This window comes from Gobius niger (genome assembly GCF_951799975.1).
Source record: "Gobius niger genome assembly, chromosome: 21".
In the NCBI taxonomy this organism is placed as follows: Eukaryota; Metazoa; Chordata; class Actinopteri; order Gobiiformes; family Gobiidae; genus Gobius; species Gobius niger.
Window position 1 is genome coordinate 27321906 of NC_136872.1, and position 19664 is coordinate 27341569.

Below are 19664 nucleotides of genomic sequence, written 5' to 3' on the forward strand. Positions count from 1 at the left end.
TCCAGTTCGTTTTGTAGCCCAATGTTTGTGTAGAAAATGCCGAGCTTCTCCAGCTCTAACTCGGCACAGTGGTCTTTCAAAGACTCTGGACTTTCTCGGCTTAACTTGGCCTGTTCGATCTCGTCTTTCAAAGCTTCTTTCTGACTTTTCAGCGCTTTGATCTCCTGCTCCATGTCCTTAGCTCTTTCCAAACACGTGTCTTCAAAAGTGTCTGGCTCGAGTTTCTCACGCAGCTGCGAGAGTTCATCCTGAACGGCTTCTTTTTCCTCACGAACGCGATTTCTCACTCCTTCCAACCCCAGAAGCTGCTGTTTCATGGAGACCTGCTGTTCCAGCTTGGACTTCGCTTGTTCTTTTTGCTCCTGCAGATCTTCTGTTTGCCTTTTCAGCCCGGCTATTTCGATCTGAAGTTCTGAAGAGCGTTCGACACTGCACTGTGGGTCAGTGTTTCTGTTCATCTCCTCCAGTTTGCCTTGAAGCCACTTGTTTTTGGAGAAAATGATGATCTTCTCTGCCTCTAGCTGGGCGAGGCGCTGCTTCAAAGCCTCTTGACTTCCTCGGCTGGACTTGGCGTGTTGGATCTTGTCTTCCAAACCGCTGTTCTGACTTTTTAACGCCTCGATCTCCGTTTCCAGATCCACACATTGCTTCTCAGAGGTGCCTCGCTCTCGCTCCTCTCTCTGGCAGATCTTTGCAAACTCCTCCTTCAGAGCCTCGTTCTTCACAAGTAACTGACTCTTCTCATCTTCTAGCTCGAAGCAGCGATCTTCTGAAGACTCCTGACTGTCCTGCCTACATTTCTTACGGTCGATCTCGCTCTGCAAAGCGATTTTACGGCTTTTCAACCCCGCGATCTCCCATTCCAGCTTCGCACAAAACCTCTCCTGCTTCTCTCTCTTGTTAAGCTTATGGAGTTCCACATCCACGGCCTTGTTCTCCTCGAGTAAGAGCTTTTGTTCCACTTCTAAAGCAGCGCGACGCTCTTTCCAGACGCCATCTTGGGGACCTTCAGATGTTTCTCTGATTTGAAGACGTTTCTTTGGCCTTGCTCCGAGTTCTCTGGGCGTTTCCCGCCCCTTTTCTTCACAGACCCTCATGAACGCGTCTCCGAGGGGCAGTTTCTGCTCAGAAACACAAACTCTTTCTGTTTCCAGAGCAGAAGGTTTGAGGGACATGTCTCCTCTCAGCAGGGTTTGGTTCACGAGCTCTGTGGGGAGCTCTGTGTGGAGCTCTGTGTGGAGCTCTGTGGGGAGCTCTGGGGTGCTCTCAGGGACTTGATCCGTCTCCACAGTTTCTCGATCAGGGACTTGATCCATCTCCAGAGTTTCTCGATCAGGGACTTGATCCGTCTCCAGAGTTTCTCGATCAGGGACTTGGTCCGTCGGTGCCGTCGCTCTTCCAGCTCCATTTCTGGTGAATCTTCGAGGACGTGGGGCAGTTTCCCGCGTGGCGCTCTCAAAGAAGGCTTTAGCTTTGGCAAACCTGTCCCTGGAGGTTTCCTCCTCCTCCGGCTTCAGGCCGTCTGTGTCCGACTCGCACGACATCACGTTAGTGAATTAACCACAGATGAAGAATAAAAACTCAGTAAATCGATTCTGATTAACGTTTCAGACACGGAAATGTCGCACGCTCTGAGGACAAACCGCTGCTATGAAGGCTAACCATCATGCATTGCAACAGATCGACCAATCAGAGGCCAGGTGATGTCACCGTGTTCCGAGCAGCGCTGGAGCGGAATCTCCCATATATGGTCATGTTCGAAGCAGACTCTGGAACACACGACCCTGACCAGGAAGTGAATCACATCTATGGAATCGCCCATATATGGTCATGCTTAAAACAATTAAGGGACCTGGTTTGGACCAGTTTAGACCAGGTTTGGACCTGGTTTGGACCAGTTTAGACCTAGTTTGGACCAGTTTAGACCTGGTTTGGACCAGTTTAGACCAGTTTAGACCTGGTTTGGACCAGTTTAGACCTGGTTTGGACCAGTTTAGACCTGTTTGGACCAGTTTAGACCTGGTTTGGACCAGGTTGCTGGATTTTTGTCATTTTTCTGATGGATTTTTGTCATTTTTTTGTCAGCCAAAGTTTTACACCTGTGGTTCTAAAGTGGTCCGGCTCCGAGACCCACCATTACCTTAATGACCAGCTGCCCCTAAATAAATCTGTCATCTGTCATATATCTTATACAATAATACTGTATTTACCACATGTTTTTATTGAACACGTCGTGGATTTGCTTTGAAGACGGAAATTCTGATCAAAACAACCCAATAATATGAATTTAAACAGACTCCAGTGAGTTTCTGTGTTTCAGATGGAAAATACTGAAAAAAAGTCCTGAACCCACCAGTTGAGAATCACTGTTTTACATTATGTCTGACCGAGTGGGATGTTCTGCAAGGACATATAAAAACACACTATAAAAAGTACTTCCACAGGTATTTGAGCGTATTTGCATAATAATATTTCTCTACATCATATTGTGGGCCAGAGGTTCTGTGCTGGAGGGCCAGATTTGGCCCCCGGGCCTGACGTTGCCTCACCTGCTATAGGCTGTGAGCTCTAGTCCAGAAGTTAGTCAGTTTGAAAATTCATCCATCATTATTGTTTGTGCAAAATTGGGTCCAGCAACCATTGTATTTCAGCCCGGCTGTGTTTGATTCTTACAGCATTAATTATGAGGAAACTTAGAAAGTACAATATAGAAGGCTTTTTGCAGCACTTTTGAGGGCCCCCACCCTGCACTGGGCCCTGGGTACTCAGCACCCTTTACCCCCCCCAGTCCGACGCCCCTGGGTCTGACCCTCCTCAGGGTCACAGAGTCTGGGTCCAACAGGACGTGGAGCAGGTTTGTGTGCAGGCTGTGAATTTAGAAACGATCTGCCCCTCAGGAAAACAGGAGCGTGTTCAGCCACTAGAGGGCGCTATCGCTCTGTGGTAAAAGTCAGGACAGATGATCATGTGAAGCAGCTTTACAGAATGTTATTAAAGTCAGACGGGAACAGGAGGAAACTCTTATACATCAGTTTGAGGCGTTTGGAACAATTCACATGTTTTCTTGTTATTTGGTTCAAAACTCAATAAATCTGGAATTAAATCTGTAAAAATCCTCGGGTAAAAAATCTTCCAGATGTGGCCTGTAAAGTGTGGAGTCTGATGGAGCGACTAAAGTGAACATGTTGTTAAAGAGTGGAATGAAAAAGGTAAAGTTTTGTCTTTTTAAAAATCCCTCCATTAACCACAGCAGGAAAAATCCTTATTTCCACCTGCAGAAATATTCATTTTTGTCACTTTTTGTTGAATTTTTTTTGCGTTTTTTGTCATTTTTATGGTCATTTTTTGTATAATTTTTGTATAATTTTTGTCATTTTTTGTTGAGTTTTTGTTGAATTTTTGTTGAATTTTTGTTGAATTTTTGTCATTTTTTTGTTGAATTTTTGTTGAATTTTTTGCTGAATTTTTGTCACATTTTTGTCACATTTTTTGTTGAATTTTTTTTGAATTTTTGTCACATTTTTGTTGAATTTTTGTCATTTTTTGTTGAGTTTTTGTCCCTTTTTGTTGAATTCTTGTGACATTTTTGTGACATTTTTGTCACATTTTTGTCACATTTTAGTCATTTTTTTGTCACATTTTTGTCATTTTTTTGTTTAGTTTTTGTTGAATTTTTGTTGAATTTTTGTTTAATTTTTGTTGATTTTTTGTCATTTTTTGTAATTTTTTGTCACATTTTTGTCTTTTTTTGTTGAATTTTTTGTTGAATTTTTGTTGAATTTTTGTTGAATTTTTGTTGAATTAAAGTTTTGTCTTTTTTAAAAATCCCTCCATTAACCACAGCAGGAAAAATCCTTATTTCCACCTGCAGAAACATTGATAGAAGTCGATAACGCCGCACATATCGATCATAAATCTGTAGATGCAGCATTGCCATGTTGTGATTGTGACTAATGAGACTCTACTGACGACACAGTGGTGGATCTTCATGGCAAAACTGAGACGGACGTCGCCCAAAAGTGAACCGAGGAAATGAAAAAGATTGACTTTTGGCTGAAAATCTCTAAATCTAACGGAACGGGTTCAATGTTTTCCTTTCCTCGTTTTTGTCACATTTTAGTTTCATTGCTTTGAAAAACAAAACGTGGCCAAAACACTGTATAAAAGTAACGAGAACATGACGGAAACACGACTAAATCAACTAAAACCTGACGACGTGAACAAGGAAGAAGCTCAGATGATATTGTAGGAGTGACAAACACAAACTGATTTTGTTTCATTCATTTGTCTTTTAAATGGTGTTGATGAGACTTCAAAATGACGAGCTCTTCTTCAGTCGTTACATTTATCCAGTCTTCGTTTTCCTTGACTTTACGTTAGAATCTGAACAATCACAAAACGGCCTCGACATTTCCCACAGTTTATAGATTTACAGCACGACTTCAGTGGAAAACTATAAAATGAGTGACTGTTACACTGTTGTCTCGCAATAATGAGCACAAGAGCTCGAGTCTTTCCTTTTGTAGTGTGTGATTTTAGTGCTTATGAATCATATGTTACAGTTATCGCTCTCCAACAAACAGTCCAGCCTCTTCATCTTCATTCAGGCAGAGCTTCACTACTTTTGCCTTTTTGTCAGTACAGTTTACCTGTGCAGGAGCTTCACCTGTGTTTGTGCTGGATATTGTCAGCTCACAAAAGTAACTTCGTAGTATCATTTCTTATTGACAGTTGTTACCGTGAGGTGCAGGTTTGAGCTTCGAAACCTTTAAACCTTTGTCTTTTCCTTGTAGGACTCTGGCTCAGCTGGATCTGAAGCTTCTCCATTTTCAGGCTCAGTTTCAAACACTGGCTCTTTAGAAGGAGATGAAGTTCTCCTGATGGTGGACCAGGGGTTAGTCTAGACCAGGGGTTAGTCTAGACCAGGGGTGAGTCTAGACCAGGGGTTAGTCTAGACCAGGGGTTAGTCTGGACCAGGGGTTAGTCTAGACCAGGGGTTAGTCTAGACCAGGGGTTAGTCTAGACCAGGGGTTAGTCTAGACCAGGGGTTAGTCTAGACCAGGGGTTAGTCTGGACCAGGGGTTAGTCTAGACCAGGGGTTAGTCTGGACCAGGGGTTAGTCCAGACCAGGGGTTAGTCTAGACCAGGGGTTAGTCTAGACCAGGGGTTAGTCTAGACCAGGGGTTAGTCTAGACCAGGGGTTAGTCTAGACCAGGGGTTAGTCTAGACCAAGGGTTAGTCTAGACCAGGGGTTAGTCTTGACCAGGGGTTAGTCTTGACCAGGGGTTAGTCTAGACCAGGGGTTAGTCTGGACCAGGGGTTAGTCTGGACCAGGGGTTAGTCTAGACCAGGGGTTAGTCTAGACCAGGGGTTAGTCTGGACCAGGGGTTAGTCTGGACCAGGGGTTAGTCTAGACCAGGGGTTAGTCTGGACCAGCGGTTAGTCTAGACCAGGGGTTAGTCTAGACCAGGGGTTAGTCTGGACCAGGGGTTAGTCTAGACCAGGGGTTAGTCTAGACCAGGGGTTAGTCTGGACCAGGGGTTAGTCTAGACCAGGGGTTAGTCTGGACCAGGGGTTAGTCTAGACCAGGGGTTAGTCTAGACCAGGGGTTAGTCTAGACCAGGGGTTAGTCTGGACCAGGGGTTAGTCTAGACCAGGGGTTAGTCTAGACCAGGGGTTAGTCTAGACCAGGGGTTAGTCTGGACCAGGGGTTAGTCTGGACCAGGGGTTAGTCTGGACCAGGGGTTAGTCTAGACCAGGGGTTAGTCTAGACCAGGGGTTAGTCTAGACCAGAGGTTAGTCTAGACCAGGGGTTACTCTGGACCAGGGGTTAGTCTAGACCAGGGGTTAGTCTGGACCAGGGGTTAGTCTAGACCAGGGGTTAGTCTAGACCAGGGGTTAATCCAGAGAGTTGAAGGTGAGGAGCAGGATCTTGTATTGATGTGGAGCCAGTGGAGCTGCTGAAGAACTGGGCTGATGTGATGAGCGGACGGAGTTCTGGTGGAGTTTTGGACGAGCTGAAGTCTGTGGAGTGATTTTTTGGGGGAGACCGAAGAGGAGTGAGTTACAGTGATCTAACCGGGATGTGACAAGACTGTGGAGCAGAATGGAGGCTGTGCTGGGGGTGAGGGAGGGGCGGAGGCGGGTGATGTTCCGGAGATGGGCCTGGAAGGAGAGAGCGCTGTCCAGGTCGACCCCCAGACTCTTCACCTGAGGGGACGACTGTTGAGTCAATGTTGATGGAGAGTCAGTTCTGGATAAGATGGGGAGGACCTCGGTTTTATCACTGTTAAGCTTGAGAACATTGAGGGAGAACCAGGATCTGATTTCCTGTAAACAGGCACAGAGGGAAGAGGGAGGGAGTGGTGGGTTTGGTGGATCGGTAGAGCTCGGTGTCGTCCGCACAACAGTGGATACTGACGTGAAATGTGCGAAGAACATGGCCAAGGGGGAGAAGGTGGATGGTGAATAAGAGAGGGCCAAGCACAGAGCCTTGGGGAACACCAGAGGAGAGGGGAAATGGCTGGGATTTAAACGATTTAAACTGAATGAAGTGAAAACGATCAGAGAGATATGATTTGAACCAGTTAAGAGCTGGTTGAATATGAAATAAATGAAAATCCATGAATAGAAAGCTGTGATGAAGGCTGTTTTTGTTTTACTTTAAGCATGTTCAATGAAAAAGCATCAGGGTCGGCATCAATACATGAGTTTGTGCTGAATACAATCTGTACCCTGTGTATATTAAGCAGAAATTATTCTTTTCATAGCAGCAAAAGAGCAGAAAATAGTTAAAAAATAGCTTAAAATGCCCAGAATGCAGGAAAACGCATCGACCACAGTCCCCTTGAAACCTGTAGGAAACACTGGGCATAGTCAACATTTTAATTGATTTGCTGACTTTAATATAATAGAGGTGAAGTTATATATCTGACCTCTACCCAGTTGTTTGTATAATGTTCTCCCTTAGTGAAAAAGTTTGGACACCCCTGGTCTGGACCTCATGGACCACGGGCCACACCTGGACAAGCTCCACCAAAGCACCTGCCTCAGACTGATGCCCACAGACCGGACACTCTGGCTCTGAGTCACAGCAGAGACTCTGGAGCAGAAGGACACAGTGGCTGTGATTCTGAGCTGCACCGATCTGCAGGTTCTTCTACTGATAATGAAGTTACACCAAGACGTCACAAAGTCAACGGTTTATTTCACTCAAGGAACAGAGTTTAGAAAATATGCAACGGAGAAAAGAGATCCCACAGTGAGAAGCTGTTTTATCGTGAAGAGGCCGAGCCCAGATCGAGAGGTCGAGTCGGACACTTTGTAGCGGAAAACAGAAGGTCAGGCTGTGCTTCTTCAGAGAGTTTACACCTGATCTGAATAAGCTGTTCTTCATCAGATCATAATATCAGATCAATGTAATAATGTCAATAAGTCAAACAGATCAAAGCTCCAGGATCAGACGCCTGGAGAGTCTGAAGGACTTCACTTTCTTCTCTCTTTTTGTCTCCAGGTTCTTGATGGAGCTCAGACCTGTTCCTCTGAGCCGTGATCCTGGATCCTTCTGTTTATTCTCCTGGACTCAGACTGAGGCGTCTGATCTGGAGCTGCTGGACATCAATAATAAAGACCCCACCTGTGGAGAAGCAGAAATCAGGAATTATTTATTACAACTTATTATTATTCACAATAATTAATCTGGAAAGACAATGAAAAATAAAAAAGTCTTTTAAAACAGTTAAATCTCCCGTGTATCGGAGTGTGGGCTGGTGTGACTGAGGAAGACAGAGATAAACTGAATATGATGATTATGGAAACTAAACTCACTCCAGGTCTGTTTTTCATAAGGATATAACGTAATAACATGGTTAACACTTGATCTTCATAAATAACCTTTAATGATAGAATGGATTTAAGATTAAAAAACTCTTTAAAACAAACTCCAACAGCCTCAGTGTTTTTAGAAAATAGAAAATGTTCCAGGTTCAGAACAGTCTGATAAAGTCTGGACTCACTTCAGTGTCTCCAGTCGACAGTCAGGGCTCTGTTCGAGGACCAGGAGCTTCTTCACGCCTGACCATATCAGATCGTTACCCCTCAGGTCCAGGTGAGTGAGATGTGAGGGGTTGGACTTCAGAGCTGAGGCCAGAGAGGAACAGCTGATCTCTGACAAACCACAGCCCCACAATCTGAATAAAATAAATACATAAATAAATAAAGTTCTTAAAGTCCAGAGATTAAACAGATTAAACAAACACAACGAAACATCTTGTATAATAAAAGTCATGAATTTAAACTGAAGAGTTAATAATTTAAAACAACAAACTTTTCCACAAATTGTTTAAAGTCTAATTCTTTTCTAAAACTTTCTAAAATATAGTTTGAACAATATACAAATCTTTATGTATAAAAAGCATAAATAGATGAAAATATTTCATTTATTTTGTGATTATTTTTAAAATGACATTTAACACATTGAGTGCCAACAATCCAGACCATTTTTCCTGATATTTGTAGCACCACAGTGTATTCTGTGTTATAGTTATGGACACAGGCTGTGGCTCGTTTGAAAGCTGAGACTCTCAGCTCTCAGGAGGTGGAAACACTTTCATTCTACGTGTCTCGGTTCCTCAGAAATCCTAAGCTAAACAGAGGCTAGTTTGATCAAATATTGTGTGTTTTATGAAACACAACTGTCTCCCTCATTTCTCTCTTCACTCTTCAAGAAAAGAACATGGACTATTGAGAATGTCTGGGCCTGAGTTTCACGTTGTTTGAAGAAAACATGGAGCTGAAATATTGTTACAAAAGCACGTTGCCGAGGACGCGGTGGTGACTCGCAGTAAACAGCGCTCGCGTCTGACACAAGGTTTATGTTTAGATCATAAACTGTCGGCTTGTCGACCTCATTGGTCTGTGATTATGAGGCCGACGGATAAAAACTAAAGAGCGATCTGAAGCACAAGGTGAGGAGATGTTCTGTGCAGGAGATCCCTCTGCTCTCCCTCCTCTGTCTGACACTGTGCTGCTGCAGGACCACTGGGCGGGGCCGCTGGGCGGGGCTTTGAAAACACACGATGAACTGTTGTGTCGCCATCTTCACTGTTTTGGTCACAGCCGGAGGAGTTTGATGGTAAATCCGAGCACAGAAGACGACACACAGAGCTCCCGCGCTATGATTGGCTCGTCTTGGTTTTGCCGGAGTCAGCGAGATTCAAATCACACAATTCCAGACTGTTTCCCCATGAATCTGTGAACATGAGGATCAGTCTGACTCAGACCAGGCTAAGACTGTCTCGTTTTGTAATTAAAAAAAATGCGAAAGCACGTTTTTTTCTTTTTATCACTCAATGTGTTAATATATTCTAAAAGTCTATGGATAAAACTTCTAAGTTTTTATTCTTCTGGAAATTAATCATTTTTGTCTTGAGCCCTGACACAGGGACAGTGAACTGACCTGAGAATCTGCAGGCGACAGTCTGACCTTTGCAGAAAACCACACAGATGAGACACTCCAGAGTCACACAGTCTGTTCGTACTCAGGTCCAGCTGAGTGAGATGTGAGGGGTTGGACTTCAGAGCTGAGGCCAGAGAGGAACAGCTGATCTCTGACAAACCACAGAGCCACAATCTGAATAAAATAAATACATGAATAAATAAAGTTGTTAAAGTCCAGAGATAAAACAGATTAAACAAACACAAAGACACATCTTGAATAATAAAAGTAATGAATTTAAACTGAAGAGTTAATAATTTAAAACAACAAACTTTTCCACAAATTGTTTGAAGTCTAATTCTTTTCTAAAACTTTCTAAAATATAGTTTGAACAATATACAAATCTTAATGTATAAAAAGCTTAAATAGATGAAAATATTTCATTTATTTTGTGATTATTTTTAAAATGACATTTAACACATTGAGTGCCAACAATCCAGAGCATTTTTCCTGATATTTGTAGCACCACAGTGTATTCTGTGTTATAGTTATGGACACAGGCTGTGGCTCGTTTGAAAGCTGAGACTCTCAGCTCTCAGGAGGTGGAAACACTTTCATTCTACGTGTCTCGGTTCCTCAGAAATCCTAAGCTAAACAGAGGCTAGTTTGATCAAATATTGTGTGTTTTATGAAACACAACTGTCTCCCTCATTTCACTCTTCACTCTTCAAGAAAAGAACATGGACTATTGAGAATGTCTGGGCCTGAGTTTCACGTTGTTTGAAGAGAACATGGAGCTGAAATATTGTTACAAAAACACGTTGCCGAGGACGCGGTGGTGACTCGCAGTAAACAGCGCTCGCGTCTGACACAAGGTTTATGTTTAGATCATAAACTGTCGGCTTGTCGACCTCATTGGTCTGTGATTATGAGGCCGACGGATAAAAAACTAAAGAGCGATCTGAAGCACAAGGTGAGGAGATGTTCTGTGCAGGAGATCCCTCTGCTCTCCCTCCTCTGTCTGACACTGAGCTGCTGCAGGGCCGCTGGGCGGGGCCGCTGGGCGGGGCCGCTGGGCGGGGCTTTGAAAACACACGATGAACTGTTGTGTCGCCATCTTCACTGTTTTGGTTTCGGCCGGAGGAGTTTGATGGTAAATCCTAGCACAGAAGACGACACACAGAGCTCCCGTGCTATGATTGGCTTGTGTTGTAGTAAAAAAAAAAAAAAAAAAAAACAATGCAAAAACATGTTTTTTGTCTTTTTGGCACTCAATGTGTTAATATATTCTAAAGGTCTATGGATAAGACTCCTGAGTTTTTATTCTTATGGAAATTAATTATTTTGTCATGAACAAAACAAATCTTGAGCCCTGACACAGAGACAGTGAACTGACCCGAGAATCTTCAGGCGACAGTCTGTATTTTGAAGAAAACCACACAGATGAGACACTCCTGAGTCAGACAGGTCTTTGTTATAACCCAGGTCCAGCTCAGTGAGATGTGAGGGGTTGGACTTCAGAGCTGAGGCCAGAGAGGAACAGCTGATCTCTGACAAACCACATTCCCACAATCTGAATAAAGAATAAATGAAGTGATTAAGTCCAGAGTAAAGTCAGAGGAGTTTCTGTAGCTACAGCTGAACATCTGAGACTGTGGTTTGGAGCAGGACTCAGAGGTCGGGGGTAAATGCTGTAGTTTTTCAGACATGATCTCCTACACTTTACTTCACTCTCAGAGAACGGTTACGTCCCATCACTCAGTGATTAAAGGATGAGGAGAGTGGAGGATGGACGAGCGAGAGCCGTCACAGACCTGACACTGACCTGAGAGAGAAGAGCTGACAGTGAGGACTCTTCAGACCTGCACACAGCACAGACACAGAGGAGTCACTCAGTTTATTTTCACTCAGATCCAAGTCTCTGAGATGGGAGGGGCTGGAGCTCACGCCACCACTTCACAGTGAAGATCTGAGAGTTCACACCAACCAAACCTGTAACAGATGTTAGAGCGACATGTGAGTGATTCTAACAGGTCTGTGAAGCTTCTGTCTGTGACTGAGGACTCACACAGCCTTCCTGCAGTTCCTCACCGCTGGGATCAGTCTCTGTTTACCCTCAAGAAACGCGTTGTATTTGTTTAGGTCCAGCTTTTCCAGGACCTGCTCTGACACCTGCAGCATGTAGGCCAGAGCCGAGCACTGGATCTCAGACAGTTTCTCCTTAGATCCACCTCCAGACTTCAGGAAGTCCTGGATCTGCTGCTGCACAGACTGGTCCTTCAGCGCCATCAGACAGTGGAAGATGTTGATGCTTCTGTCGGGAGAGATGTGACCTGTGTTCATCTTTTTAAGGTTTTCAATGACTTCTGTGATTTCTGATTGGTCGATTGGACTCAGCAGAGCTCCTAAAAGTCTGTGGTTGGACTCCAGACTGAGGCCATGAAGGAACCTCACAAACAGGTCCAGGTGGCCGTTTGGAATGTGCAGGGACTTTATCAGAGATTTTATGAGAAACTCATTTGGACTTGATTTTAAGATGGACCATCTAAATTCCCCAAGAAACTTCCTGACCACCTCCTGGTTGTTCTTGAAGCAGTGGTGAAGGTAAACGGCTGCCAGAAACTCCTGCACGCTCAGGTGGATGAAGCAGTAGACTGACTGGTTGAAGACACTCTCTCGTTTGAAGATCTCAGTGCAGAGTCCGGAGTAGACCGAGGCCTCGCTCAGGTCCAGACCCACCTGCTCCAGGTCTTCTTGGTAGAACATGATGTTTCCTGTCTGCAGATGCTCAAAGGCCAGTCTCCCCAGCTTCAGGAGCAGCTCTGTGTCGGCCTCTGTCAGCCCCCAGGTCTCAGACCTGACCTCTGTTTGTGTCTGTTTGTACTTCCTCTTCCTGTGCGTCTGCACCAACAGGAAGTGTGCGTACATGTCTGTGAGGGTCTGGGGCAGTGGTCCGCTCTGATGGCTTCTCAACACGTGGTCCAGGACTGTGGAGGTGATCCAGCAGAAGACTGGGATCTGGCTCATGTTGTGGAGGCTGCGGGAGGTTCTGAGGTGGGACAGGACTGTTTGAAGCTGCTCTTCATCTGAGAACCTCTTCCTGAAGTACTGCTCCTTCTGTGGGTCAGTGATGAAGCCCCTGACCTCCGTGACCCTGTGCACGCACCGCGCTGGGATCTGATGGGCCGCCGCTGGGCGGGAGGTGATCCATATAAGGGCGTGAGGAAGCAGAGCGCCTCTGATGAGGTTCACCAAGAGTACGCCCACCTCTGACCTCTGTGTGACCTCAGAGATGAGTTCACAGCTGAAGTCCAGAGACAGTCTGCTCTCGTCGAGGCCGTCAAAGATGAACAGGAGTTTACAGACGGACAGAGTGTGGGCTGTGAGCGTCTGTGGGGCAGAGAAACAAAACATTTAACATCCATGACTTTACACCACTTTCCTTCAACCCTCACTTTAAACCAGTGAGTGGTGGAGCTCCAGTGTGAGGGACTGCAGGGTTTACAGTGAATGTGAACACAGACTGAACTAACAAACGCCCTGAGAGCCAGGAGTCATTTCAAAAGTGTTTGAGACTTTGAAATATATGATGTGAAAGGTAAAGCTTTCTCTAAATGAGAGTGACCTGTGGATCCAGCGCTGGATGGAACACTTGGATCAGCTCCATCAGACTGTAGCGCCCCCTTCTGACCAGGTTCATCTCTCTGAAGGACAGTGGCACCACCAGCTGCAGCTCCTGGTTCTTTGAGCCCTGGGCCCAGTCCAGACAGAACTTCAGGACTGAGAAGGTCTTCCCCACTCCAGCCACGCCCACAGTCAGCACGGCTCTGATGGAGCCCTGCTGCAGCGCCCCCTGCTGCTGCTCAGGGGGCAGAGCTTTAAAGATGTCCTGGCACCTGATGGTGATCTCCTGGACCTGCTTCTTCTTGGACTGTGTCTCCAGACTCCTCTCCTCAGGTTGGGCTCTGGCCTCTTCACTGAGGCCCTCTGTGATGTACAGCTCAGTGAAGATGCTGTTCAGAAGAGTTCTATCTCCTGATTCTTCACTTCCCTCTGTCACACTCTCACATCTGCTGCTCAGGCTCTGCTTATGCTCCTTCAGAACCTTGTGGAGACCTTCACCTGGACACAGAGGAGGAGACACCTGTTAATGTTGATGAACAGGTCTCTTATTCCCTGCTGTAGTTGATGAGTCTCAGACTGAGCAGACTCACCTGGTGCAGGGCCTTGAACCCCCTGATCAGGACTGTTGCCTGTGTCTCCACACTGAGGCCAGGCGTCCTGCTCTGACTCTGTTTCTCTGTGACACAAACACACAGCACTGAGCACGTCTTTAACATCTCACAAGTTACAATCACAAATATAAAGCACAGTTTAGCTGCTGAGACTCTGTGTTCAGGTCAGATCTTACTGTGAGTCTGGAGCAGGTTCAGGACTGAAGTTTAGAGGGTGGTTTTTAGACCAGTCACTCTTCATGGACAGAGCCGACACTGAGGCTGTGGATCTGCTTCTGTGGAGAGAAGATGATTCATGTTTGAATCTGAAATGTGAAGTCAGCCTCTGGCCAGCAGGGGGCGTGTTAATGTAGGAGCAGAGATGACTTTAACATAAGATAAGATTTCAGTTTAAAGGCAAATATTAAAGTAAAATCAGATCAATAATACTTGTTTATCTTAAAGGGCAAAGGTGAAGCTTCAGCACCACCTGGGCTCTCTGTGACCCTGAGGAAAACCCTCTGTGGGATTTCAGTCTGGTCACAGCTCCTTCAGGCCTCGAGCCAAAGTCCAACAGAACAATCAGATTAATGTCTTTATTTTCTTTATAACGATCAACGAGGAGCCAGTCATTACTGATGGATTTATGATCTTTAACTGAATCTCTGTGATTCACTTCAACTCTAATACTAATGTAACACAGGGAAGGGCATCAGGGTTTGTCAGTGTTTCACTGAAATATGAACATGAATATTCACTCAAAATCACTTTAAGACAATCCCAGGATCTTAACACAATCAGTAAAAACCTTTCCTTAATTTTAAAACAAGCTTTTATGAGTTTACCATTTGATCCTGGAGGAGCTCCTGACTGGACACTTTTCAGACGTATATTTGGATTGACCTGTAGTTCTGTCTCATGAGGCTCAGAGTAACTAACATTAATGACAATATGAATGTGGTAAAAACCAAAGCAGTAAAACTAGACTTGAGAAAAATCAAAGGTGTGAAAAACAGAAAGTGGTAAAATCCCACATGTGATTAAATCATCTGTGAATTTGGATTCATTATAACAACATGGTTCATTTAATAACATTAATATCATGTCCATAAACTTAGTCCATGTATCGTCCACAGATCCTCTCATATGTTTCACCTGCACTTATCTCTGACCACTGACCATTGAGTGGAGCTTTTAAACCTCTGAATCACCACTTTAATCGAGCTTTTAAATAAGCCTCAATGTGAATGTTAAAAGTTTTAAAACTTTTGATAAAAACGAAAAAATCTTTGTCCAACAATTTGTCATTTTTTTGTACTTTCTGTGTGAATTTGAAAAGCCCTTCTAGGGACGGACATTGCAAACTAGCCTTGGCTAAAAATGTTGTTGGTACATGTTTATTGTTCACATATGTCACTATCAAATAAATGAATAAATAAAATAAATAAATAATCTTAAAAAGTTTGAAAATGTATTTGAAGAATTGAGAAAAATTAGCATTTTTCCGACTCAAAGGTAAAATGTCACACCTTCAGTGTCAGGTGGTACAACCAATGTAAATATCAGAATAAAATATATTATTATAACATGTTTCAGTTTGTTTTAAAAGTAACTAAAGCTAATGTAAGAGTCCACATAAAAGAACAGTTCATTTGAAATGAGTTGCTAATGTCAGGTGGTGCAACTGCAAAAACATGTCAAATGACCATTTCAACATTATAGAGATGCTGATCCAGCTCTGGTATAAGTGTCAGAGACAATACTGGAAAAATATATCAGATATGGCTTTAAAATGTCGATCCTGGAGCGATGACTGTTTTGGGCTGAGGCCGAGCTCCGTCCTCTGGTTTTATGTCTGATTCCAGCATCAGTTACAAATCACAGATAAATGTTCAGAGGAGAAAGGCTCCAAGATTCACTCGCCAAAGATTTGACTTTGTGCACATTATTGGAAACTCTTTACATTTCAGAAAAATCTCGGTTTTGCCGCCGACACTTTTTATACAGAGAAACTACAAATACATAAAAAATACATTTAAATACTTGTTATTTAACAAACATAACTAATTCAAACACATAATTGTCGAGTCAAAAATATGCAAACCATCAGTTTTGAAAAAGCTTTTTGAAAATGTGTTTTTAGAGCCTTACACGTCATTGATCCTTTAACGCTTACTGGTCATTTGAAAGAAAACTGACTGCCGTGTTGTTGTCACATATTTAATGCTTTTTTTGTGAAGCTTTAGATTTGGGTAAAGCCAAACTATAGAAAATGTGCTTGGTTCAGGTGGGGGTTTAGAGGTTATGGAAGCGCATTTTTCTAAAAGGTTTTAAGCTATTGTTGTGGCTAAGCTAACCAAGTTAACTAAGCTAACTAAGCTAACCAAGTTAACTAAGCTAACTAAAATAACTAAGCCAACTAAGGTAACTAAGGTAACTATGGTAACTAAGCTAATTGATCTAACTATGCTAACTAAGCTAACTAGCAGCAGCTGCTAATGTGGTGACAAACGTCTCCACATTGAGCTTTTGGACTTTGTCTCGGTCCATTTAGGAAACTGATACATCTGCTCATCCATCAGTGTCTCTGAGGCCTGAGGTTTAAGACTCAGATCTACAGGAAATAACAAATATTACAGCACGACCTGAAACTGAAGAGGGAAAAGTGGAGGAGCTAAAACTAAACAAGTGAATAAAAAACAACATAAGGTTCATGAGAAGAAGAAAACAAACGATGACTTTGATGAACATCATATTAATGACATTTAAATGAACCATGTTTTCATTTTAATGACGTCTAAATTCTCAGATTTTACACAGAATTTTCACATGTGGGATTTTATGGAACTCAGTTTTACCCTGTTCTGTTTCTAGTTTTACTGCTTTGATTTTTACCACATTCATATTTAATGATGTTTTGTTCCTTTGACCCGTCACACTCACGTTCATCTGTTTAGTCTTTAAATATTATATTTCCCTGAGCGTTAGATCGAATCATCAAAGGTCGTTCAGAGAAATCACGACAATCAGAAGAGTCTGGTTAGTTTTATGAACATCACAAAATGGCCGCCAGAGCTGTTGTTCCAGTGGGTTACCGTGACAACACCTTATCATGAATTTATCACAGATCTGTGAATGATCCACTCTCTGCTCTGCTTTATCTGTGGATAAACTTCACATCAGGTTTGTTTCTCACCGTGAGTCTGGAGCAGGTTCACGTCTGAAGTCTAGAGGGAAGTTTTTAGACATGTTACTCTTCATGGACAGAGCCGACACTGAGGCTGTGGATCTGCTTCTGTGGAGAGAAGATGATTCATGTTTGAATAAATTAAAGTAAAATTAAAGTCCAACAGAACAATCAGATTAATGTCTTTATTTTCTTCATAACAATCAACGAGGAGCCAGTCATTACTGATGGATTTATAATCTTTAACTGAATCTCTGTGATTCACTTCAACTCTAATACTAATGTAACACAGGGAAGGGCATCAGGGTTTGTCAGTGTTTCACTGAAATATGATACGACTCAAATAAATACTTAAAAACATCATCTGTTTAGTCTTTAAATATTATATTTCCCTGAGCGTTAGATCGAATCATCAAAGGCCGTTCAGAGAAATCACGACAATACGAAGTGTTGGAGCCATTTCAGCCACGTTCGGTCCTCCTGCCACCGTGTGGCGCTGTGTGTGTGTTTACATAATTACCTGCCCTATATAAGGGGCGAGGAAGGCGCATTCAGGTGTTGCAGTATGGAGGCATACATCTTTTTGACCGTGTCTATGGAGTCGGAAATCTGTATACTTGTTCATGGCTGTGAGGTATGCCAAATAAACCTTTGAAAATACAGTATCAAGCGACGATTTGTTTTGGAAGACACGCGTCCAAGACGCCTAATTACTGTAGCCAGAGCGGAACTTTGCATAGGGCAAATCCTGGCCGCTACATTTGTCAAAAAGATCGCCTCGGGCACCGGGCGTACAGAGCTTGCGCCGGCTGTGAGTGGCACAGCGCGGTTTCCTGGAGTGGAGTGGACCCACCAACTACCGTGGCGGTGATCGTCGCGAGGTCTACGGCGAACCGGCGGAGTGTTGGCGGGAGGAGGAAGAGGAAGGAAGGGGACTATATGTGCGTCCTCTACCAGAGGCGGTGGTGGCGACTGGCGCGGGACGGGCTCTGCGCGGGAGCTTGGAACACGAGGGAGCGGCCCGCAGTGGAAGCCTGCCACGCCACGCATTTCGGAGACTACACGAAGCAAAGGCAGATCACCCACCTGGTGCGCAACTTTGTGAGTTCGATCGTGGAAGCACAGTTTCTTAATAATGGCACAGGAAAAAAATGAATGAGTTTTGGGAACGGGACAGCGTTAAATTGAACACTGCAAAAAATGCACACCATATGTTTGAAGAAAATGAAGTGGATTGGGAGGGACCAGTGATCTTTATCCCTTTAATGGCTGTCTGTGAAGACACAGGGGCCAGTGATGGCTTTGATGAGGTGGACTGGGAAGGGCCGGAGATATTTGTTCCACAGTGTGTTGCCTGTGACGATACAGGGGCCGGTAACTCCACTGAATTGCAACCTTCACTTCCTGATGTTGATCAGAAGGACACTCTGGTCAGATTGGACTGGGAAAATGGATCACTGGTCGACCAACCTACTGCTGAGGTGGTCGCTGCTGGCTCTCTCAAGGATAAGGAGCCAGAAAAGAACATCGTGAACAAGGGCTGTTTCAACGCAGAGAAAATGTTTGCTTTTGTAGCTATGATGTTCGCACAAACTCCTGTAGAGCCCACATGTGTGAAAGGTTGCTCAATGAGCTCTGAAATCTGTACCGTTTCCATGTTGACCTGTTTTATGTTCTTGCTTGTTGGACAGACCCACAAATTAGTCCAAGTTAAGCAATACAAAACCTTCAAAAGGAAGAAATGGAAATTAATTTACTAAGATAATTAGGATGCAAAACTCCACGCTAATGTGAAAACTACTGACATGATTTTGGAATTTGGATTGATGTCTGTATAAAGTAAACTGTTGAAAATGTAAATGTATGAAATGTATTTGTTATGGCTCCATTTTTTGTTGCGTATTTGTATTGGTAATTGCTTTCACATCTGGCTTCAGCAATTAAGGGGCCGGTGTGTTGGAGCCATTTCAGCCACGTTTGAGCCTCCTGCCACCGTGTGGCGCTGTGTGTGTGTTTACATAATTACCTGCCCTATATAAGGGGCGAGGAAGGCGCATTCAGGTGTTGCAGTATGGAGGCATACATCTTTTTGACCGTGTCTATGGAGTCGGAAATCTGTATACTTGTTCATGGCTGTGAGGTATGCCAAATAAACCTTTGAAAATACAGTATCAAGCGACGATTTGTTTTGGAAGACACGCGTCCAAGACGCCAAATTACTGTAGCCAGAGCGGAACTTTGCATAGGGCAAATCCTGGCCGCTACAAGAAGAGTCTGGTTAGTTTTATGACCATCACAAAATGGCCGCCAGAGCTGTTGTTCCAGTGAGTTACCGTGACAACGCCTTATCTACAGTTTATTACAGATCTGTGAATGATCCACTCACTGTTTATTACGAGTGAAGGAACTTTCACAAACTCGAATAGTTGAACATGAAACATAAAGTAATGAGTTTAGTCACATTTGTCTTTGAAGGAGGTTAAATAAGAAACAAACTCACTTTGTCCCACAGAGCTGTGGCTCAGTGCTGCCCTCTGGAGGCTTTGCTTTTCCTTCTGCCATTTCCTCCGAGTCTCGTCCTGGGGGAGAATCAGAGCCTTTAACACAGAGATAAACCTCATCATGTGAACGCTGAGTTTATTTACCTGAGACTGAACCAACAGGAAACAGTGAGACTCGGAGACTCGGAGACTCGGAGACTCGGAGACTCGGAGACTAGGAGACTCGGAGACTCGGAGACTCGGAGACTCGGAGACTCGGAGACTCTGCTCTGTCTGACGCTCCTTCACACTTTGACTCTGATTCAGGCAAAGCTACAGGTTAATGA

At 43.9% G+C, this 19664-nt stretch overlaps 1 protein-coding gene across 1 annotated transcript in view; it reads right to left on the bottom strand.

The window, feature by feature from the left end:
• Positions 1-19664, bottom strand: part of LOC306981095 (NACHT, LRR and PYD domains-containing protein 14-like) — a gene marked incomplete at both ends in the record, with an annotated part of 347014 nt that overhangs the window by 77668 nt on the left and 249682 nt on the right. The window contains one exon of the mRNA XM_079580645.1: positions 10833-11009. Within this exon, the coding sequence (XP_079436771.1) occupies positions 10833-11009 (177 nt within the window). The remainder of the gene's footprint in view (positions 1-10832; positions 11010-19664) is intronic.